Below are 23,326 nucleotides of genomic sequence, written 5' to 3'. Positions count from 1 at the left end.
AGATTTTGATTCCATTACAATGCCGTTGGCACAAAAAACTTCTGGGAAGACCTCACTCCATTGCCCCAACCCCCAAGAAAGCAAAACCTGCCAGGGGGCAGAGGCTGAGCTCCTCCACCACCACGAGAGGCAACGTCTATCCATTCACGGAAGGAGAAGCCGATGCCCAGGGAGTGGCTAGCCACAAAGCACTTACCTGAGGAGGAGGAGGAGGCAGCCTGGCTACTTCTGGCTGGTCCGGTGGGCCCGGGCGGGTCCAGCTGCTCCAACCGGAGCCCGGGCCCGTCTTGCAGCCCTCGGCCTTCCATCTGGCCAGCCGGGGAGGAGGCAATCTCTGCCAAGACCTCAAGGTCCTTGAGAATCACCTGGGATCAGCGAGAGAGAAAGTGGCGGATGAGGCCACAAGGAAACGGGCAGCAACCGGGGAGAATGTGGAGCCAAGCCTTGCAAAAGCCTCTGCAGCAGGGGGAGTTTCAAATTTTGTTTTTACTACCGTTTCTGTGTTGCCTGGCAGGGGGAGGATACTGCAAAATCCCTATTTCCTCCCGATCAACTGGGAGGTAGAGAATAGATGGGGACCAGTCAAGAGGTAGGAGTTACCAGTTCTCTTAACTACTCAAAATTCCCGCTACCAGTTCTTCAGATCCTGCGGAAACCCACCTCTAATCTGCAGGGAATTTGGTCCCCGTGCCCCTGAAGAAGTGGGTGGGGCTCTTGCAGCCCCCTCCCTTAAATCATGGCCCTCCCTCCGGTTGGTTAAGGCTGCCAAGGAGGGACCTGTGATTGAGAGGCAGGTGTTAATCATAACTATTTGAGGGAGAAGTGGTTCCTTTAAGGACCGGTTTTTTTGTCCAAGTTCCCAACTGCTCCTTTTTGGAGAAGGCTGTGGAGAAAATGGTCACATGGCAGCTGCAGAGGATCATGAAGTAGACAATTTGGACCCCTTTCAGTCAGGGTCCTTCACCTAGGTAAAAAAAAAACCTAAATAAGTCTGGGAGGAACCCTACTTAGCAGTAGTGACTGTGAAAGGGATCTTGGAGTCTTGGTGGTGATCAACTAAATATGAGCCAGCAATGTGCAGCAGCGGCTATAAAGGCCAACACAATCCTAAGCTGTATCAACAGGGGGATGCACTCAAAGACCAGAGAGGCATTAATACCACTCTGTAATACTCTGGTCAGACCACATCTGGAGTACTGCATTCAGTTCAGGTCACCACAATTCAAAAGAGACATAGAAACTATGGAGAAGGTGCAGAAAAGAGCAACCAAAATGATTAGAAGCCAAGACTTATGAAGAGAGATTGCTGGAACTGGGCATGGATAGCCTAGAGAAAAGGAGGGGCAGGGGGGACATGATAGCAGTCTACGGGTATTTGAGGGGTTGCCACAGAGAGGAGGGGGTCACGCTGTTTTCCAGGGTACCAGAGGGCCAGACGAGGAACTATGGTTGGAAGCTGACCAAGGAGAGATTCAACCTAAAAATAAGGAAGAACTTCCTGATGGTCAGAGCGATCAAACAGTGGAACGGCTTGCCAGTGGAGGTTGTGAACTTCCCAACTTTGGACATTTTCAAGAGGAGATTGGACTGTCATTTGGCTGGGGTGCTGTAGGATTTCCTGCTTAAGTAGGGGGCTGGACTTGATGACCTGCAAGGTCCCTTTCAACTTTAATTAATAAAAATAAATAAATAAATAAGCCCGTCTTATTTTTGGGGAAACACGGTAACATATAATCTATGTTAATACTCAATGAGATATTATGGTATGTGCATTGATGTTTATGTGGAGTGTGTAAAATAAAATTTAAAAAAACTAGGTGTGAAGACTCTATTCCATCACACATTCAGGATACAAACCACCAGCTGAAACTGGCCTGTTTCAGGCACGAGGGGCAGACTCAGCGCTTTGGACAATGCTCTGATGATGCTGGGAAGAGGGGAAGGGAAAGGAAGAGGGGCAGCTGGCAGCAAAGACTCAGATACAGCCAGGAGGGGGGGGCACTGCCGAAAGACATGAAAGACCAGGGGGAGGGGCCACCATCATGGAGAGCCCCCTATAGCAGTGATGGTGAACGTATGGCATGGGTGCCAGAGGTGGCGCACGGAGCAATATCTTCTGGCACGCGAGCAATTGCCCTCGCTCAGCTCCAACGTGCAGGTATGTGGCAGCCAGCTGATCTTTGGCTCTAGCAGAGGCTCTGGGAGGGCGTTTTTTGGAGAGTATCCAGGGGGGTGGGGTGTTTTTATCCTCCCCAGCTCCAAGGAAGCCTGGAGGGTGAAACACGACCCTACTGGACCCACTAGGAGTTGGGAAACAGGCCTTTTCCAGCCTCCAGAGGGCCTCCGTGGGGAGGGAGGCGGTGGTTTTGCCTTCCCCAGTCATTGAATTATGGGTGTGGGCACTTGTGCATGTGCAATATTTCTGTCTTCTCCATCACTGGCCTAGAGGGATGCTAAGGGTTGATGTCGATCTGGTGGTTCCTCCTCTTCCCACTGAAGGTGGTGACGGCTGTAATTCTGTAATGAGGCTGATCCACATGATTCTTGACAAATGCATCTTTTCTTTTATGTGCGCTGAGAGCATATGCACCAAGACAAATTCCTTGTGTGTCCAATCACACTTGGCCAATAAAATTCTATTCTATTCTATTCTCCACCCTCCCCACTCCTTTGAATGTAACCATGGAAGTGGAGGAAGGGAAAGGCAGGAATCCCTAGGCTCTGTGGTGCCCCTGAACCCTTTCCTGCCCCAGCTCTCCTCCTTGTGCAGGCTGTCAGGGGACACGTGAGGCAGCCGATGCAGCTGCTGGACCTCCCGGCTGTTTCCTGGAGAGCAGCAGCTGCCCGACTGACCTCCTGAGAGCAGAGGGCCTCCCCCTTCAGACCCTCTGCCACTCTGAAGGAGGCACCCCAGCGTTCATGGGGTCGGATGAGAGCGGGATTGGCACTCCTCTTGGTCCCCTCATGGGCATCCCTGCCTCCAGCTCCGTCCAAGAGACACTTGGGGACTTCCAAAAGGGAAGGCTGGGCTCCCTCTAGGTCAGGGATGCCGAACCTTTTTTTCCTTGGGTGCCGAAAGAGCATGGGCACCTTCTATTGCGCATGCTTGAGTGCCCACACCCCTAATTCAATGCCTGGGGAGGGCCAAAACAGCTTTTCCTGCCCCGTGGAGGCCCTTTGGAGGCTAGAAATGGCCTATTTTCCAACTTCTGGTGGGCTCGTGTTTCATCCTCCCCAGGCTCCAAAGGCTTCCCTGGAGCATGGGGAGAGTAAAAACACCCTCCCCCATCCTTCCAGAGGCTCTCTGGAAGCCAAAAATGCCCTCCCAGACACTCTATATCAGAGGTCCCCAACCTTTTTTGCACCAGGGACCGGCTTTAAGCTAGACCAGTTTTCCATGGCCCGGTGGGGGGGGGGGGGAGCTAGCTGTCAGCGGCGCCGTAAAAGGGGCGATCAAGAGAGGAATGGGTGAATGAATGGACGGAGGGTGGGAAGGAAGGAAGGAAGGAAAGAGGGAAGGGGCAGGAACAGAAGAAGGGTGCAAAGGAAGCAAGGAAAGGTGTGAAAGGGGAGAGTAAGAGAGGAAGGAGTGAAAGAAGGGAATGAGGGAGGAAAGAAGGGAGGAAGGAAAAGGAAAGCAAGAAATGGAGGGAGGGAAGGAAGGAAGGAAAGAAAGAAAGAAGGGGGGAAGGGACAGGAACAGAGGAAGGAAGCAAGGAAACTTATGAAAGGGGAGAGTAAGGGAAGAAGGTAGGAAGGAGAAAGAAAAGAAGAAATAGAGGAAGGGAAGGTAAAAGAGAGAAAGAAAAAGAGCAAGAAAGAAAGCAAGAAAGAGAAAGAAAGAAAGAAAGAAAGGCAACTTCAAAGGCTCACTGAGCATCTCTCACTCTCTCTCTCTTTCTATCCCTCTTTCTTTCTTTCTCTTCCTTTCTCTCTCTCCTCTTCCTTTATCTCCTCTCTCTCTCCCTCTCTCTTTGTCTCCCCCCTCTCTTCCCTTTCCCTCTCTCTTTCTCTCTCTCCCTCTCTTGCTATCTCTCCCCCCTTTCCCTCTCTCTTTCTCTCTCTCCCTCTCTTGCTATCTCTCCCCCCTCTCCCTCTCTCTTTCTCCCTCTCTTTCTCTCTCTCTCCCCCTCTTTCTCTCTCTTCTTCTCACTTTCTCTCTCTTGTTTTCTTTCTGTCTCTTTTGCTTTCTCTCTCTCTCACTCTTTCTTGTTTTCTTTCTCACGCTCTTTCTCTCTCTTGTTCTCTCTCTTGCTATCTCTTTCTCCCCCCCTTTCTCTCACTCTCTCTTTCTCACTTTCTCTCTATCTTGCTGTCTGTTGCTATCACTCACTCTCGTTCTCCGTTCTTCTCAGCGTTGACGCGCGCACGCCCTGCCCGCCTCACCTTTGCGAGAGCACTTTCGCCGCACGCGCTCCCTATCTCCCTGCTAGCCCACTCGGAATATTCAAAATAAGAAAAGCCTTCGCCGGCAAAGGTTTTTCTTATTTTGAATACTCCGAGTGGGCTAGCAGGGAGATAGGGAGCGCGTGCAACCGCCCGTGCGCCCCCGACATTGAAGACCTCCGCTGAGAAAAGCCTTTGCCGGCATTTCCTCTCGGCGTCAAGGAGGCGCAGCGGCGGGCGGAGAGAGGGAAGGGGGGGGGGCAGCGGCGTCCCTCCTGGCCTTGGCGGGCCGCCCGACCCTCCCCACCTCCTGCAAACGCAGCGGGCGGCGGGGGGAGAGCGAGGAGCCGGTTCCGGCGGGCGCGGGTCTTGGCTGGCTGGCGGGGGGAGCGCCGCTGGTGGTGCGGAAAGGCCGAGGGGGCCCTGGCGCCGCGGACCGGCTGAAAACCCCCAACGGCCCGGTGCCGGTCCGCGGACCGGCGGTTGGGGACCTCTGCTCTATATGAGCCAAAAATCAGCTGGTTAGCACACACATGCACATTGGAGCTGAGCTAGGGCAACAGCTTGCGTGCCAGCAGATATGGCTCCGCGTGCCACCTGTGGCACCCATGCCATAGCTTCGCCATCACTGCTTTGCACCTGCTGGACAAGGAATGGAGGAGGTCCACGTCCAGGTCTATTCTCCAAGGGGGAACTTCTCTCCGCTCAACCATCTCATTGGGTTTCAGAAGGGCAGGACCGGTTCTGTGCACCCCCTTCAGTCCCTGATGGTTGGCCAGGGAAGAGGAGCATCCTATCTTCACCCTGGGCAGCCAAAGGCCTCACAGAAAGCAAGCGGGGCCTCTCAGAGGCTGCCAGACGGAGACCTGGAGACCCAGCCCAGAGGCAGCCTTGGAGGCCTGCAAAGGGAGGCCCCTGGAGGAAATCATGCAGAAATGGGCCATGCTTATAAATACCAGAGGGTCGCCCAGAAAGCAATGCACCACATTTTTTTTCTCAGGCTCCAGTAATGGTACGAATGCAAAACTTTAGATATACAGTGGTACCTCAAGATACGAACCCCTCGTCTTACGAACAACTCGTGATACGAACCCGGGGTTCAGAAAAATTTTGCCTCTTCTTACGAACTTTTTTCGAGTTACAAACCGGCGTTCGGGAGGCTGCTGGGAAGCCCCCCGGCTGTTTTAAAAGGTGACAGCCGGGCGGCGGGGCTTTCCCAGCAGCCTCCCGAACGCCGGTTCATAACTCGAAAAAAGTTCGTAAGAAGAGGCAAAATTTTTCTGAACCCCGGGTTCGGTTCGGGAGGTTGCTGGGAAGCCCCCCAGCCCGGCTGTGACCTTTTAAAACAGCCGCGCGGCTTCCCAGCTGTCTCCGAACGCCGAACACGGAAGTTCGGGTTTGGCGTTCGGGAGGTCGCTGAGAAGCCCCCAGGCTGTTTTAAAAGGTGACAGCCGGGGGCAGCGGTTTTTTTGCGGGGTTTTTTTTGGGTTGCACGGATTAATTGACTTTACATTGTTTCCTATGGGAAACAATGTTTCGTCTTACGAACCTTTCGTCTTATGAACCTCCCCCTGGAACCAATTAGGTTCGTAAGACGAGGTATGACTGTACACTATTTGAATTATCAGGGGTGCGTGTGTAAATTTTGCCGTTTCTTCAGACACACAACGTAGCTGCAGCCATGTTTCGAAATGTCGTCTGTAAGTGACGTACAAGCAGCGTATCCTCATTGAATTTCTCACTGCGGAGAAACAAACTGTTGGGAACATTCACAAATGTTTGTGTACAGTTTATGGAGAATCTGCAGTCGACAGAAGTACGGTTAGTCATTGGGCACAGAGGGTGAGGCCATTAGAGGTGATTCGCACAGGGCAGAAATGGCTTCGTGACCAGAACGAGGAGGGGTACCGACAGGGCATACACGCCCCTGTGTCTCGGTGGAGGAAGACCATACAACGGGATGGAGATTATGTGGAAAAATAGGGAGTGTAGAAGAAACATCATTCTTTCTTGTGTGTAAGTTTCATTAGGTTCAATAAATAATTGTTGAAGGAAAAAAAATGGTGCATTACTTTCTGAGCGACCCTCATATATTCTGGGTATTATTGTATTGTTTGAATCTATTGCTAGTCACCCAGAGTGACACTTGCCGGCTGGGTGGCTACACAGGGAAGGGAAAGGGAAGAGCCCTCCTCAGAGAAGACCAGCCACAACCTACAATCTCCTCTCCTTCTGGGTCCCTCTTTTAACCTCTCCCTGAAGGGGTTAATGCAATGGGAGAGGGTGTGGCCCCTGAGAAGGCCACTCTCTTTCCCGTGACTCTCTTTCCTGCTTCCCTGTTATTTTGGCTTCCATACTGCAAGGGATGAAAGGACTCTTGTCTCATTCGGAAATCCTCCAAGGCAGCCCCTCCCTCCCTCCCTCCCTCCCCCTGGAAGCCAAGCCTCCCCCCCCCACGGCCCCGGAAGAGACCCCCAGGACTCCACCTGCAGGACCCTCCCTTGGGATACCCGGGGGTCCCCAGCCGGGGCGGGGGAGGGTGGCCGTGCAGGCAGGACACCAAGGTCTCTCCAGGGAGCCTCCCCCTCCTCTTTGTGCTGCAGGAAAAGCCACATCCTGCCAGAGGACCAATGCCCAGCAACGCCATGGCAACGGTGCCAATGCCAGAGGAGCCACCAGCTGCCCCTTTCTGAGCTGCCCATTCCCAGGAAGAGCCCGGCCCCTCCCTCCCTCGGGAGGAGCCTCTGGGCCTCTTTTTGGGTGCCCTGGGGAAGGGAGGGCCTGGCCCAAATCCCTCCAAGGGCTTCCAATGAGCCTGGGGTGGGGTGGGGGGGCTGACATTCTGAACAAGGCCCCCTTTGTCCTCCCTGGCATCCCCTGAAGATGAAAGGAGGCAGCTGGGATTCATCTCCCACCACCCGGGCTCGGGTGACCTTCTGCCGATTGGTAGAGCGATGGAGGCCGAGGGTTTTGGGGCGAAGGCCAAAGACCAGACTGCCCTGGATCAGAGGGGAGTTAGATCATCCCGAGGGAAGCCCCCCCACCCCCCCCCCCAAAAGATTTTGGCTGCGAGCCCTGTCATGTGCCTCGTCTCCCAGCTCTGCAGGCATTTCCTCTGGCTGCTCAAAGGCAGGCTTCCCCGAAGCACAGCGATAAAGACACACACACACACACACACACACACACACACTCTCTCTCCACCACTGCTACACTGGAGCAGCTCTGCCAACCTGGGAGCTCTGCAGTGGGGTCAGGTGCAGTTTGGCTTCAATCTACAGCATTAAATACCGCCAAGAGCTCAGGACGCCCCGAATGGGACAAAATGGGGTCAGAACCCCAGAGTGGGGCCAGAGTCTCTGCTGCACGGAGGAAGGCTGGGGTCTTCCCTGAACTGATAGAAGCCATTCTGCCCAGGAAGAAGCTCCTTGCCTGCCCCCCCACCACGGAAGGGCCACAGAGCTGGTTACCCAAGAGCCAGGGCAGTTTCCAAAATTCTTCCGGGTCTGCACTCCCCCATCCCCGAGTGGCCACCCAGGGCAGGCCCTCTCCCTGCTGCCCAAGCGGCCCCTCAAGGGCCCCTGCCAGGGCCACCGATTCAGGCCACGGGTAAGATGGGGCTTCAAAACACGCCAGGTTGAGCCTCTGCCCACAAAGAGCCAGACCAGCCCTTTGAAACCTCCTGGGCGCCTTCACAGCAGCTAAAGGAGCAGAGACACCCCACTCCTTCCACAAACAGGGGTTTCCTTTGTCTGAATTCAGCGGCTTAGCCGCCCCAAGTCTCCGGATCTCCCTTCCTTCAGGTCCAAGGCTGCCCATTGGCCAACTCCCAGAAAGTTAGAAACAAAGAAACATAGAAGATTGATGGAGGAAAAAGACTTCCTGGTCCATCTAGTCTGCCCTTATACTATTTCCTGTATTTTATCTTAGGATGGATCTATGTTTATCCCAGGCATGTTTAAATTCAGTTACTGTGGATTTACCAGCCACGTCTGCTAGAAGTTTGTTCCAAGGATCTACTACTCTTTCAGTAAAATATTTTCTCACGTTACTTCTAATCTTTCCCCCAACTAACCTCAGATTGTGCCCCCTTGTTCTAGTGTTCACTTTCCTATTGAAAACACTTCCCTCCTGAACCTTATTTAACCCTTTAACATATTTAATTGTTTCGATCATGTCCCCACTTTTCCTTCTGTCGTCCAGACTATACAGATTGAGTTCATTAAGTCTTTCCTGATAGGGTTTATACTTAAGACCTTCCACCAGTTTTGTAGCTCGTCTTTGGACCTGTTCAATTTTATCAATATCTTTTTGCAGGTGAAGTCTCCAGAACTGAACCCAGTATTCCAAATGGGGTCTCACCAGCGCTCTATACAGCGGGATCACAATCTCCCTCTTCCTGCTTGCTATACATCTAGCTATGCAGGCAAGCATTCTACTCGCTTTCGCTACCGCCTGACTGCACTGTTCACCCATTCTGAGACTGTCAGAAATCACTACCCCTAAATCCTTCACTTCTGAAGTTTTTGCTAGCACAGAACTGCCAATACAATACTCAGATTGAGGATTCCTTTCCCCCAAGGGCATTATTTTAGATTTGGAAACATTAAAGTTAAGTAGGGAATAGCCCTCCATCAAAGAGGCAGGAGAAACAGATGGGCTCGGGGCACAAAACTAAATCCAGGGGCCAAAGGGAGGGAAATCTCAAAACCACTGCAGTGGGTGAGTCAGAAAAACTCCCCACCCCACCCCAGCCAGCCAGGACAAAGCAACCCAAAACGATGCTTTGCGGGATGAACAATAAGACAGCAGAGAAGCTCCACTCACCTCGTCAGAGTCATCAGACAAGGTCTTCAGTAAGATCGGGAACAAGCTGTCTGTATGCCGGAACATCTGAAAAGCAGAGAAGCCTTCAAGCAGGAGAGTCAAAAAGCATCATGGAATGTTCTATTTATTTATAGGCCGTATTCTGAAGCTGCCCATCCCACTCACAGAGTGGCACGGACCCTGCCTTGTGTTGCTCCATTGGGGGGGGAGAGCAATCCTTCCACTCCCCTGGCGTGTGGAGGGGTAACGCCTCGCAACCACCACGGACTACACAATCTCAAGACTTTAGAGCAGAGGTCTTCAAACTTGGCAACTTTAAGACTTGTGGACTTCAACTCCCAGAATTCTCCAGCCAGCGTTGCCAAGTTTGAGGACCCCTGATTTAGAGCATGGTCAAGCTACAGAAATTGTTATAGGTGTGCTTGCAGAAAATCAGCAGTAAAACAAAAACTTTACAAATGATGAAGATGGTGTCAGGCATCTGAGCGGTCCAACAGACTGTTTTAATTTTGGTAAGATCGTAAAACCCGAGAGGACCCTGAGGCTGTGCGGCCCAACTTCTCCTTCCACGGAGAGAGGCCACAGCTTCCGTTGGTCGTTGCTCTTCCCCTTAGTAGGAGACCTATTTTAAAAACCTCTGACCTTTTCATTCTGCACCCCAGGGCCTTGAATGAAAAGAAAAGAGCCCCCAACCAGCCTCTTTCCTCTCTGGGGAATTAAAGGGCTGCTCTATTCCCACTTTCCATGTCAGCCTTCAAGGCAGGTCTGGTCAAGCAAGAGGGATGGCAGGGACTTGGGGAATGCCCTTCATTGTGGGTCTAGGACAGTGATGGCGAACCTATAGCACGGGTGCCACAGGTGGCACATGGAACCATATCTGCTGGCACGCAAGCCGTTGCCCTAGCTCAGCTCCAAAGTGCATGTGTGTGCCGGCCAGCTGATTTTTGGCTTGCAGAGGATCTGGGAGGGTGTTTTTGGCTTCCAGAGAGCCTCTGGGTAGATTGGGGAGGGCGTTTTTATTCTCCTTCGCCTCCAGGGAAGCCTTTGGAGCCTGTGGGGGGTGAAACACAAGCCTACTGGGCCCACCAGAAGTTGGGAAACAGGCTGTTTCTGGCCTTCAGAGGGCCTGCAGGGGGCGGGGGAAGCTGTTTTCACCCTCCGCAGGCATTGAATTATGGGTGTGGGCACTCGCGCATGCATGATAGTGCATGCCCATTGTCTTTCGGCATCTGAAGAAAACAAGGTTCACCATCACTGATCTAGGACAACACGCCACAGGACAAGAATTACAACAATATCGAATAAATGGTGGAATAGAACCATTAAAGAAAGGATGCAACAGGAGGGGCAAAATAAAATGTGAGTGAGAATAATGAAATTGTTGCATAGTCATGTAGCAAGTTGTCCCACGCCCTAGGGCAGTGATGGCGAACCTTTTTTTCCTTGGGTGCCGGAGTGCCCACACACATAATTCAATGCCTGGGGAGGGCAAAAGCAGCTTCCCCCGCCCCTTGGAGATCCTCTGGAGGGTGGAAACAGCCTGTTTCCCAATTTCTGGTGGGTCTAGTAGGCTGATGCTTCACCCTCCCCAAGCTCCAAAGGCTTTCCTGGAGCTGGGGGAGGGTAAAAACTCCTTCCTCATCCTCCCCCGGAGGCTCTCTGGAAGCCAAAAACACCCTCCCTGAGCTTCTGCATAAGGCAAAATCAGCTGGTCAGCATCCACATGCATGTTGGAACTGAGTTAGGGCAATGGCTTGCATGCCAACAGATATAGCTCCGCGTGCCACCTGTGGCACCCATGCCATAGGTTCACCATCACTGCCCTAGGGAATGTTTTTTGTACCAGCTGTCTATTTGTTCCTCATATACTTAACCAGCATGCTCCTCAGGGTTCCCTGAGGTATTTGATCTGTCAATGGAGCAGACCAGTCTCCGTGGTCTTCTCTCAAGTTTGGATCAGTCCATCCTTGTAGGAAATTCCAATCACAGTCCCAGCAGCTAATTCACTTCCGTGGACAGCGCTTGAAAAGGCAACTGTTCAGTTCCAGTATTCTCCTCTACTTCCTGGTTCTCTTCCACAGGCAGATCCGATGGGTGAAAACAGCTCCACCAGGTCCTCAGGATCTGGAGTATCCGGTAGGATATCAAAGGTGGCTCAATGTTGCTTTGAGGGGAAGGATGCTCAAGAATTCTTGGAAATGGTTGTGTCACAAGTCACTGGCAATAATTCTTTGGCTTCACGCAGGGCACAACTGCGTTCCCCTTACCCTTCAGGGTCTCCCTGTTGTATTTGATTCATTGTGGTGAGTGCAAATCACACACAAAAACCCACACCTACCTACCTATTTCCCTTCCCTAAGGGGTCAGAACTCCCTTTTCCAAGGGTCTGGACATCCAGGACCTCCCTCTCTCCTGCCCGGTTATGACTATCGCGCATTAAGCCTTCTTTGTAGAAGGTCCTCTGGTGGAGCACGGATCCCAGGGTTGGATGCCTGAAAGCCCAGGCTTCCGCTTGGGAGAACCTGGAAGGTTCAGCCGGGCTGAATGGTAAATGGCCATTAAATGGGAAGCACATTTATGGCAGCCATGCCGAGCAGCAGCTACGGCTGCCAATAGAGGCTCCGCTGTGTTTCAGTGGCTGACCTTCCCTTGCGCCCCGTTTTTGGCTTCAGATTCTCATGTAGCAAGCAACCAGGGGTGAATATGCTGCTTTGCGTGCACCAAACATAATTCATTTACCACATGGGTGGTAAATGAAGAACACTTATTTCCGAGTAACATCCATAGAAGTATCCAGGAGTCATTTTTGCTGACTTTGGAGGTGCTATTTAAATGGTTCCTTTCCAATTTCAACAAAGGTCAATAGCAATAAAACATGTTTCTCCGGGATAAAGCTTTAATCTTAGAAATTGAACTTTCTCCTATATAAACCTTACCATAAAAACTTCAATAATCAACTGAAAGGCAACAAGACTATAATGGCTGTGAGAAATGGAAGTCAACAGAGGTTGACATGTCCCTGTTGTATACATAGAAACATAGAAGATTGACGGCAGAAAAAGACCTCCTGGTCCATCTACTCTGCCCTTATACTATTTCCTGTATTTTATCTTAGGATGGATGGATGTTTATTCCAGGCATCTACAGCTGCTTTCCATTTCTTCTTCATTTCTTTCTTCTTCTCCTTCTTTTTCTCTTCTTCAACTCTTCCTTTTACTTTCCCCCTTTTTATTATATTAAGATTTAATGCAAAAACAATATATCTCTGTGTGCTTGTCCTCATCTATTCTCCATGTTTAATTTTTTCCTTTATGACTTGTACTTGTGCTGTGGTGTTGTTCTTTCATTAATAAAGAAAAATTTATAAATAAATAAATAAATAAATAAATAGCCCCGTTTCTCACGATCAGGTCGGATCGGCAGGCCCACCTTGCGGGGAGTCTTGATGTACAGGTGGTAGAGCCACTTCAAGACCGCAATCCGCGTCATCATCCCAGTCGTGGAATCATGAAGGTGACAATCCAGGACCTGCACAATTCCATCAAGGTTCAGGGTCACACAACCCCTCTCCAGGCTGCAGATACAAGCAGGGCCAAGAGATTGGTCTGGGAGTCCAGGCGCCAGGCTAGAAACCAGCAGGCTCTGAGTCCTAATCCCACCTTAGGGCCAAAAGCTAGCCGAGGGGCTTTGGGCCGGTCACCCTCTCTCGGCCCATCCCATCCCATCTCACAGGGTTGGGCACAACTGTCAAAAACAGAGACCAGCAGAAGGCATCCACAAGGCTGCCCCAAAGCCCAGCAAAGCCACCCCAAGGGAGCTCCTTCCTCCGAGGGCTAAGGGCTCAAAGTGCCCAGAGCCTACTGACCAGCCGCCTTCCCCTTCAGAGTTAGGAATAAACGCACAGGTGGGGAATTCAACCCTGCAACCGAATTCTGCTCCCGGTTTGGTTTTGTTAATTTCCCTTCTGGGTGGGGGGAAAGGCACCAGATGACAGTGCTGGGAACAGCTGCCCTTCTCCCCCCCCCAAACAGCCCCATTTGCTCCCCCCTCCCGTGCACACTTCCTGGGCTCCTCCTCCACCTCCAGACCCCCATCGCCCCTCTTTCCAAACAAGGGGGCAGCTGACCTGGCAGGCACGAAGACGTTGGTGCTACGGAAATCCGACTCACTGGAGACGACCAGGCAGCCTGAAGGAAGAGAGCGCAGATGAGCTCCACCCGGCCCCAAAATCAATTGGGAAGGAAGTTTGGGGGGGGGGAGGCCTTCCCAGGCCCAGCTGTGACTCACCTGCTCCCAGGCATGGCTGGCTGCCTGCCAGAGAAGCAGAAAGCAAACCCCCCCCTCCATCGCTGCCTCATCAGCAGAGCTGGCCCCAGCCAGGCCACGAATGACACCGAGGGGAAGGGGCTCCAGGTCAGGGAACGTAACAAGCAGCAGTGTTAGTACATGGTACTTGCCTACTTTGGAGTTGCCATATAGTAAGCTACCAATGGTAGTCTATACATGTAAAGATGTAATGTGTCTTTAAGAACTTGGACTGGTTTGGCCAGAAGAGGGCGCCAGTACCGTTCCCTGTGGGGGGAGCTATCTTTGATATTTTATTTATTTATTTATTAGATTTATATGCCGCCCCTCTCCGTAGACTCGGGGCGGCTCACAACAATGACAAAGACAATGTAAGAACAAATCTAATAATTTAAAAAACACTAAAAACCCCATTATTAAAAGCAAACATACACACAAACATACCATGTATAAACTGTATAGGCCCGGGGGAGAAGTCTCAGTTCCCCCATGCCTGATGGCAGAGATGGGTTTTAAGAACTTTACGAAAGGCAAGGAGGGTGGGGGCAGTTCTAATCTCCGGGGGGAGCTGGTTCCAGAGGGTTGGGGCCGCCACAGAGAAGGCTCTTCCACTGGGTCCCACCAAACATTGTTTAGTCAACGGGCCCCGGAGAAGGCCAACTCTGTGGGACCTAACCGGTCGCTGGGATTCGTGCTTATCTTTCATTGTGAGTCTGTATTATTCTAGCTGTGTGCGGTTTGTACTTTATTTCTAATATTGTTGTATATATGTAAATAATATTGTAAATACTGTGTCTTTAACTGGCTAGCCCACCTATCTACACCACTGCAATAACTCTGCTGAGTGTATGTCAAAGGCTTCGCACAGGGCTGCCCCGAGACAAGCAGCCCTCCCTCTGCTCCCTGGCGTGGCTTCTCTTCTGGGGAGAAACGCCCCTCCAACTAGCAAACCCTCCCTGCGTCGGACTCTCCAGCTGATCTTCTGGGGCACTTTCTAGCTTCCAGGGGTAGCCAGCCAATAAGGGCTTGGCCATAGCCACCCAGGCCCTCCACTCCTGGGCCTTCTGGCCAGCCCTTTCCCAACAGAGGGCCCCAGCAGCCACGCTGCCTACTGGCTCTGCAGCAACCCAAGCAAAAGGACCATTGAAGCAGAGATGGCAACTGCCCCAAATAAGCCACTTGGTGCAGGATGAATGACTTTCTTAATCTGTTATCTGAGAGACGGCGAGGAAGTAGGAAAACCAAAAGCAACAACCAAACTGGAGAAAGCAACATCACAATCGCAGAGGGAACTCCCATCGCCCATACATCCAGGAGGGCTGACCCTCCACAACACCCCTTTCACATCTGCAGCAGCTGTGATCGATGGAAGAGCCGGCCACTCTGGGCTGCAGCCATCCCCTGCCCGGGGGATCCAGGGAAACCCAAAGCCACCCCAGAAGCCTGAACGGCTAAAGAACATGGAAGCGGACACCAGGCTGAGTCCCAGCCGGCTGAGCAATCTGCCCCTTGTGCTCTTCAACGGAGACCCAGAGGCCCAAACAGAGCTTTGAACTCACCACCGGTGGGTTGTTCTGCCTTGGGGGCTGCCTCCCCTTGACCCGCCTCTCTTTGGGGGGCTGGCAAGGGTTCCCTGCCCTCCTCTGCTCCATCATCTTCTGGGGTCACCAACTTCATCAGACTCTGATTGCAGACGGCAGCCACCTCTTTAATATCTGCGTTTCACTGGTCAAAGAAGGTTTTCCAACAAATACCCGGAGAATCACCAATAATTTAAGTTTATATTGTTTAAGGTCAGTTTAGAAACATAGAAACATAGAAGACTGACGGCAGAAAAAGTCCTCATGGTCCATCTAGTCTGCCCTTATACTATTTCTTGTATTTTATCTTAGGATGGATAGATGTTTATCCCAGGCATGTTTAAATTCAGTTACTGTGGATTTATCTACCACGTCTGCTGGAAGTTTGTTCCAAGAATCTACTACTGTTTCAGTAAAATAATATTTTCTCATGTTGCTTTTGATCTTTCCCCCAACTAACTTCAGATTGTGTCCCCTTGTTCTTGTGTTTACTTCCCTATTAAAAACACTTCCCTCCTGTTGTGATTCGTCTGAGGCCCCTCAGGGAACGGCTGATCCTCTGCCGGCTTCCTGCTCAGAGGGGGAGGATGAGGAACAGGAGGTTCAGGCAGACGGGGAGGAGGAATCTCAGGCTGAGGGAGAGGGAGCTCTCCCCAGCAAGCAGCCTGGATTCCTTAGATGAAAATGCACAAGCAATAATCGATCTCCGGCAGAGAAGAGCAACACAACGAAGGGGACAATTAGCCAGGTACTTTCAGCACTAAAGAGGCAACAGCTGGGTTTGGGTGTGGTGCTCTCTGGAAAGGCTGAAAAGGCAGACCCACCCTTCCTGGCTTGTGGAGTATTATCTTTGGGAGTCCTGGGACCTGGCTGTGATCTTTGGCGTCTTGGAATTCTGGTTTGTGACTTTTGAATACTGAAACCTTGGGGGGGAAAGGTGTGGGTCTTATTCTCTACAGTGGTGGGTGTGCCAGCAAGAAGTCTGCTGTATTGTGTGGCCATCAGGACTCTGCTGTGAAGTCTCATAGCCTGCCTGTTGGGAAGAACAGGTTTTTCTCTGTGTTTATTTTTCAAACTATAAAGTGCTTTTGCTTTTACCAGCGTGTCTGGCTGCTTTTTCCAGTTGGTGTTGAAGTCTGGGGGCACCCAGACAGAACACCTCCTGGACCTTATTTAACCCTTTAACATATTTAAATGTTTCGATTGTGTCCCCCCTTTCCCTTCTGTCCTCCAGACTAGACAGATGGAGTTCATGAAGTCTTTCCTGATACGTTTTATGCTTAAGACCTTCCACCATTCTTGTAGCCCATCTTTGGACCTGTTCAATTTTGTCAATATCTTTTTGTAGGTGAGGTCTCCAGAACTGAACACAGTACTCCAAATGTGGTAACCACTAAACTAGTGAGTGTTCTCTTTATCCGTCCCTCTCTCACACACATACACACACACACACACACAACTCACTCACTCGCTTTCCAAATGCACGGAATTGTGATCTTGGTCTCAAGAGCCACGGCCTCCCCACTTTGGCTGAAATCCACTCAGGAAAGTTGGAGGAATCCTCGCCCCCCCCCACCCCCAAGAATTCTGTGGGGCTAGAAGAGCAGCACCCCCCCCCCCCCCCCCGACACGTGCGCGAGGCCAGAAGTGCAGCGAAGCAAGATACTCTTCTTGCGGTCGTCATAGGAGAGGCAGGGCAGGACGGCAGTGAGGATCCCTGAAGAATAGGGCAGCATCACCCGGCCGGCCAGCTGGATGAATTCCCGCATCCAACACATGGCCGTCAGCTGGATGAGGTCATCTGTGGGGAAAGGAGGGCGTCCGGTGAAGGCTCGGCTGCTGCTGCTGCTCCCACCCCCAGTTGCCACCCCACACAGCTCTCCCCAGTCGAGGGCACCTCGGCCCTCATTTCCCAGAGGGGAAAAGGCCACCTGAGTCTCAAGCTACAGGGAGGGGGACAAGCAAAGGTCCTAGAACAGGTGGGAACCAGCTGCCTCAATCAATGGCCCTTTGGAGTTGCGACAATGCTGAAGAAACGACTTCCTGGCCAAAGCCCTCCTTTGCCCCTGGCAGCCTCTGTGCGTGATCACACTTACAGCCACACTTACTTGCCCTGTGCCTGACCTGCTGGTGCGCCCCCCGCCCCAATCGCTGCCCCACCTTGTACAGCAGAGAGATACGAGAGGAAAGGAGGCCAAGAGAATAAGTAGGAATCAGAAGGTTAAGAATACTTGCTGGCATGGGTGTGTTTATGCCTATGGTTTGGAATGCACGATAGCGCAGAACTTTTGGAAAAAAGTACAAGAGGACATTAATAGGATGTTAAACATACGATGGACAATTACAAAGGAAATGGCGGTATTAGCCGCTCCGAGTCTCTGGAGAGGGGCAATTATGCAAGCTGCAAGGACTCTGGCATAAGCCAATGAAAGTGGTCCCAGTGGTACTTGGCACGCTGGGCGCAGTGCCAAAGGATCTCAGCGGACATTTGAAAACCATCGGAATTGACAAAATCTCCATCTGTCAATTGCAAAAGGCCGCTTTACTGGGATCGGCAAACATAATTCGCCACTACATCACGCAGTCCTAGGTGCTTGGGAAATACGAAATCCAGCATAGTGATCTCGTTTGCTGTGTTGTATTGACATTATTATTAATATTAATATTATTAATATTATTATTATTAAAAAGGAATGAGATGGGAGAATTTAGAGAAATAAAAGTAGTGATAGAAAACGCTCAGACGGTAATAGTCTTAGGCTGGAAGGATGGACAATACAAAATTGGTATTGGTACATGGTGGATCATATTCTGTTTGAGATTATGAATAAGAGGATCAACTCGGCCAATGAAACTGATCTGTGGGAACTGATGGGACGATGGGACAAGGTGAGAGGATACGTGGTCAGCAGAATTTGAGACCAAGCTACAAAGAATAAATTGGAATCACTTTATAATATGTAAATAGATATATTGCTTGAGTTAAAACGGTATATACAAAATATGCCCCCATTTTGGTGGAGAGGTGTGAATGTTTGTCTGGTGGCCGGCACTAATCACTGAGCACATTGTTATATGTTGTGTGTATGTTCTGTACCACTGTTTCCCAACCTTGGCGTTCGCTGGCTGGGGGATTCTGGGAGTTGAAGTCCAAATATCTCCAAGTTGCCAAGATTGGGAAACACTGTTGTATACTATAAAATCTATTAAAATATATATATTTTTTAAAGAGAATAAGCACTAAGAATAGCCCCAGAGCGAGATGGGAGGTAAATAAACGTAACAAACAACAATGATTACACCAGGCTATTTGTGCAGTGCCCTCATGGCTGATGGTGCCCTTGCATTGCTTTTGATGTGCACTTCCTGCAGGGCACCCGCTTAGTCTCCTGTGATCCTTCCTGTCCAAGGAAAGAAAACACAAACCTGACTTCCTCTCTTGCTCATTATCCCCACTCTGCCTTGTCTCAGCCCTGAATCCCCCACCACACACGAATGCTGGGGGAGGTCAGCCTGCCCAGAGGGGCTGGGCCGGACCCTTGGGAAGCTGGGGAAGAGCTACCATATTGGGAAGATGCCGCTGGGCCCCGAGGAGCCTGGAGCACGCAGGCCTGTTGCACTTTGAGGCTCATCTCTGGGTTTGCCAAGCACTGGATTGAGGGAGGGACCGGAGGCTTAGCGAGGGGAAGCATGGGATGCGCACCAAGGAGCAACGCGGGCGTACCGGAGGCCTGGCAGTGGATGACCAGGATGTTGGCCATCTCGGCGAACTTGACGTTGGCAGGCGTCTTCTTGATCTCCTTGAGGAATTCTCCCAGTGCCACTTCACACCTGGGGAAGAAGGCCAGGAGTGAGAAGAGCCCAGAACGAGGCTGAAGCTCAGGGTTACCGGAAGAACATTTCCAGAAAACATAGGAATCGGCCCAAACTGCCGACACAAAACGTGCTCCCTGCAGACTGTGGAGTTTCCTTCTGCACTGAGGCGGGGGGCTCAGAAAACACCTGTGCTGCCCTCCCACTCCCTGCCAGGGGGCGCCAGCTGCTGGTAAGTGGACTTTGGCGAACAGGAAGCCCCGCCCATTTCAGACAGGCCCATTTCCGACTGCACTGCCAGAAGGACTCGGACAATGGCAGCTAACCAGTTGCTCTGCACTGGAGTGGCCACTGATCTCGGGCCCCTTTGAGAGGCTCAGAGAGCTGCACATCCCTCCCCCGGCGGCCCCTGCCCCACCTTCGGTAGCCAGACACCCCTTTCCAGACCCAACAGTGTCCTCACATTTTACGGATCTCTTTGCTGTTATCGCCCAGGATCTGGAAGAGTCCATCTAGAATCTCTGGCAGGTAATCCAGCAAATTGATGTCAGGAACAGATTCCAGCACCAAAATCTAGCACACAGGGAAGCAAATCCACAGAGTCAGAGAAACGCTCTCTGCGGGAGCACAAGTGTCCAGGGGCTCAAGCAGGAAATGTGGATCCCGGACACCTCCCAGGAAAGGGACGGAGGGTGTGGACCAGACAAAGGTGGGGCCACCCCCCCACAGTCCAAGTGCTCCGTGGCTGACCTTGGACCAGCCACCTGCCAAGGGGAGAGGTCAAGTTTCCCACAATAATTGAAGAGTCCGTTCACAGGCTGCCATCTCAGCTGGACTTTAGAAGCAGCCAATGGGTCCAACATTACTTGGTTTACCAACACAGCTGGACGTAGCCACTGTGGCCGCAAACCATGGCTCAAGGCTTAATACCTTAATACTACCTCTGGGACCGCCTTCTGCCGCACGAATCCCAGTGGCCGATTAGGTCTCACAGAGTTGGCCTTCTCCGGGTCCCGTCGACTAAACAATGTCGTCTGGTGGGACCCAGGGGAAGAGCCTTCTCTGTGGCATCCCCGGCCCTCTGGAATCAACACCCCCGGAGATTCGAACTGCCTCTACCCTCTTCACCTTCCGCAAAATGCTGAACTCACCTTTGTTGCTGGGCATGGGGGGATTAATGCCCCCCCGTCTGACTTCTGTATTATGACTAGTTTGATTGTGTATGACTGTGTAGGTGATTTTTTTTAATGATAATGTATTTTAAATTAGTTTTTTAATTTTTAATATTAGATTTGTACTGTATTGTATTGCCATTAATGTTGTGAGACGCCCCGAGACTTCGGAGAGGGGCGGCATACAAATCTAATAAATTATTATTATTATTATTATTATTATTATTATTATTATTATTAATGTTCCTATCAACACTGATCTCTCTGTTTGCTGGAAAAGTCAGGCCGAAAAGTAAAACGGGGGCCACCCTTTAAGTCTCCCGTTCTTGAAAAAAGCCACCTGGGGTCCCCTTGGAGGTTGGTGCCAACTCAGGGCCCTGAAGCCACCCGCAAGGGGACCCCGAGGTCAACGTGATTGAAGCCTGTGCATTTCCAGAGACGATGCCGGCTTGTTCCCAAGGCAGCTCAGGGGAAACGAGACCCCCACTTCCAGAGCCACCTCAGCAGCACCACAGCCGACTGCACCCACCTGCCACTCACCCAGGAGATGATGAACTGCCGGGCATACTGGTTGTTGGAGTAGATCCGCTCTCGCAGCAGTGGGATGAAGCTCACCAGGTCGAAGCGGCTGCTCTCCGTCACGATGTCCTGCCAAGGCAGAAAGGGGAGAGGAAGAGGAAGCTGCCCCCCTCCCCCCATGGAGGAGCCCATCCCTGCAGCCAGTCATGGACCCTCCCCCTGGTGGGCAAGCGGCAAGGCCCTTTGGGGAGCCCCGGATCTCTCCCTGTGTTCCCTGAACTGGTTGCCTCACCAGGAGGGGCTTCCGTTTAAACTCCTGGAGGGAAAAGGTTGTCGTCTAAGGGTTTCTCCCACAAGGCTCAACAAAAAAACTTCAGTAATGTGTTGTTTGGTCCTTTTAAAAATTTTCTGTTATTTATTTAAATAATAAAAGGCAAAAAAAAAAAACCCTTTTAAAAAGCCCCATGAGATTTTAAATGTTTCAAATGCTTCTCTTTGTAAGATTCCTATAAAACTGGGAAAACGTTTGTCATCGTCTGAATCAGATTGTGGTCATGCTATTACTGTACTACAAAATGCTGCGCTTCCCTTGCCACACAAGGGAATATGGGTTATATTCTGTATTTCATGCCACATTTATTCTTTTAAGTTTTAACTGAGCCGGGGTGACGCAGCAGGTAGAGTGCTGTACAACAGGCCACTGAAGCTGACTGTAGATCAGCGGTTCAAATCTCATCACCGGCTCAAGGTTGACTCAGCCTTCCATCCTTCCAAGGTGGGTCAAATGAGGACCTGGATTGTGGGGGCAATAGGCTGGCTCTGTTAAAAAGTGCTATTGCTAACATGTTGTAAGCCTCCCTGAGTCTAAGGAGAAGGGCGGCATAAAAAAATTGAATAAATAAAATAAATTTATTTTCCCAATGCCTGTGTGCTCCTGGTCTCTATACAGATTTCACTCGTTCAAGCTTCAGCCGGTCTTGATTTAAACCAGATGCCCTGCAAAGGGAGGACCTCCCCCTGTTCTGGCCATGGAAGGAGGTACGTGGCCTTGAGGGGCGCAGGGTACAGCTGAGGCCTGTCCACCGACTGGGTGGGGGTGGTCGCGAGCGCCTCACCTGCACCCGCTCAGCTCCACAGCCAGCAGGGAGCTAGGAAGAGACAGACACTTTTGTCTCTAAAACCTTCAGCTGGCACGGAGCCCTTTCAGGCAGATCTGGGGAAGGGCACTCGCCCTCCCTTACCACCGGCCCTCCTTTCCCTCGTTAGGAAAGCCCGGGAATCCCTCAAGAGGCCAGAGAAGCCCGTGAAGCCCCGGAGGTGGGAAGCAGGGGAGGGGACGACTGAGAAAGGGCCAGGCACACATGCAGGACATGGTACATCAGCGGCCCCAAAGCTGGGCCTCTCCCTGCACCTCAGCCCTTTCTGCAGAGGCCGGGAGCCAAAATACGTCCAGAAAATCCCACTTTCTGGTTCGGAGCTCCCCCCCAAAATCTCAGCCGTTTTCCCTCTTCAAGCCTTCCCTCCAGTCACACACACACACACATACACGCACACGCACCCCTGTTGCGATGGACAAGGGAGCCGTACCTTCAGAAGGCGGTCCAGAAGCTCAGAGCCGCTTTTGACATTCGGGTCAGGATCTGCAGCAAGCTGGGAAGGACAGAAGACCCGAGGGGACATACAGGACCTGCAGAACCTCCCGCTACTCCCAAGATCCAGGCTGTGCTGCCGCTTCCGCCTTTGCCCTCCTCCTGCTTCCACCTTCAGAGGGCCTGGAAGGGCGCCTGGGTGGGGTGGGACCCAGGAGAGGTCCCCCCACTCCTGTTGAGGCAGCCTCCAGGGCTTTGTGCTGCTGGGCACTCTGGTTCCTGGCCTGGATCGGCTGTTTCATAGGGGAAGGAGCCCCAAAGACGTGACTGGCCCTCCTTCCCCAGGTGGCTGGGGAGCCCTTCCCCTCCAGGAACCGTTTCCCACCTTCTGGCTCTGCTCTTCAGGGCTTACCTTGCTCAGGCCATCAAAGAGCACGTTGAAGTGGGGGACAATGGCGCCCCGGGCCACCTTCACAATGTTGTACAGGGCCTCACAGGCATAATAGCGCAGCCGGCTGTCAGCATCTCCAAAGCAGGTCAGCACCGGCTCGATGAGCTCCTTCAGGTACAGACCAGAATCCTGGCAACCAAGCCACAACGGAGAACATCAGGCCTGGCCTGGCACAGACTCCCTTCCCTGGGCATGGCAATGGGGGACAATCAGCGTCTCTCGGTTCTTGGGTCGCCCCAAAGCCATCTTCATAGCCATCAAAGCAGCTTGTGTGTGCCGTTACTTTAAGATCCCCCCCCCCCCCGCAGGGGCCAATTTCACGTCTCCCCATTGTGAGTGTGATTAGCTGAGCAGATGGATAGTTTGGAAGCCACGTGGGGTACCAAGACTGAGGCACTGAACAAGGCCAGGGAGTCAAGAGGCATGCAGAGTGGGGGATAAAGATGTATTTGTCACCCAAATTTCTGAACTGGTCCGCCCAGTATTTCATTGTAGTCTTTTAAAACCCTTTTGTGACTTTGGACTGAGACAGGTCAGTGAAGTGCCTCCTCCTATCCTAGTTAGGGGAGAAGAATATTATGAGGTCAGACACCAGCCAAAAGAAAACTACAGTATCTAGTGTTGCTGAAAGGCTGCCTGTTAGTGGATGCTGAGTGGGTGGCTGCTCCAGATGTTAGCCCAACAAGC

At 51.7% G+C, this 23,326-nt stretch overlaps 1 protein-coding gene across 1 annotated transcript in view; it reads right to left on the bottom strand.

Moving 5' to 3' along the window:
* Positions 1-23,326, bottom strand: part of VAC14 (VAC14 component of PIKFYVE complex) — a 33,768-nt gene that overhangs the window by 9,393 nt on the left and 1,049 nt on the right. The window contains exons 3-13 of the mRNA XM_070760612.1: positions 22,601-22,768; positions 22,187-22,249; positions 20,621-20,728; positions 19,372-19,481; positions 18,820-18,926; positions 16,762-16,896; positions 15,075-15,230; positions 13,337-13,397; positions 12,640-12,784; positions 9,211-9,276; positions 197-365 (exon numbers count right to left, since the gene is read on the bottom strand). Of these exons, the coding sequence (XP_070616713.1) occupies positions 197-365; positions 9,211-9,276; positions 12,640-12,784; positions 13,337-13,397; positions 15,075-15,230; positions 16,762-16,896; positions 18,820-18,926; positions 19,372-19,481; positions 20,621-20,728; positions 22,187-22,249; positions 22,601-22,768 (1,288 nt within the window). The remainder of the gene's footprint in view (positions 1-196; positions 366-9,210; positions 9,277-12,639; positions 12,785-13,336; positions 13,398-15,074; positions 15,231-16,761; positions 16,897-18,819; positions 18,927-19,371; positions 19,482-20,620; positions 20,729-22,186; positions 22,250-22,600; positions 22,769-23,326) is intronic.

The sequence above is a fragment of the Erythrolamprus reginae genome, chromosome 9, assembly GCF_031021105.1.
Source record: "Erythrolamprus reginae isolate rEryReg1 chromosome 9, rEryReg1.hap1, whole genome shotgun sequence".
In the NCBI taxonomy this organism is placed as follows: domain Eukaryota; kingdom Metazoa; phylum Chordata; class Lepidosauria; order Squamata; family Dipsadidae; genus Erythrolamprus; species Erythrolamprus reginae.
Note: the sequence above shows the minus strand (reverse complement) of the source record. Positions and strands in the feature narration are given on the sequence as shown.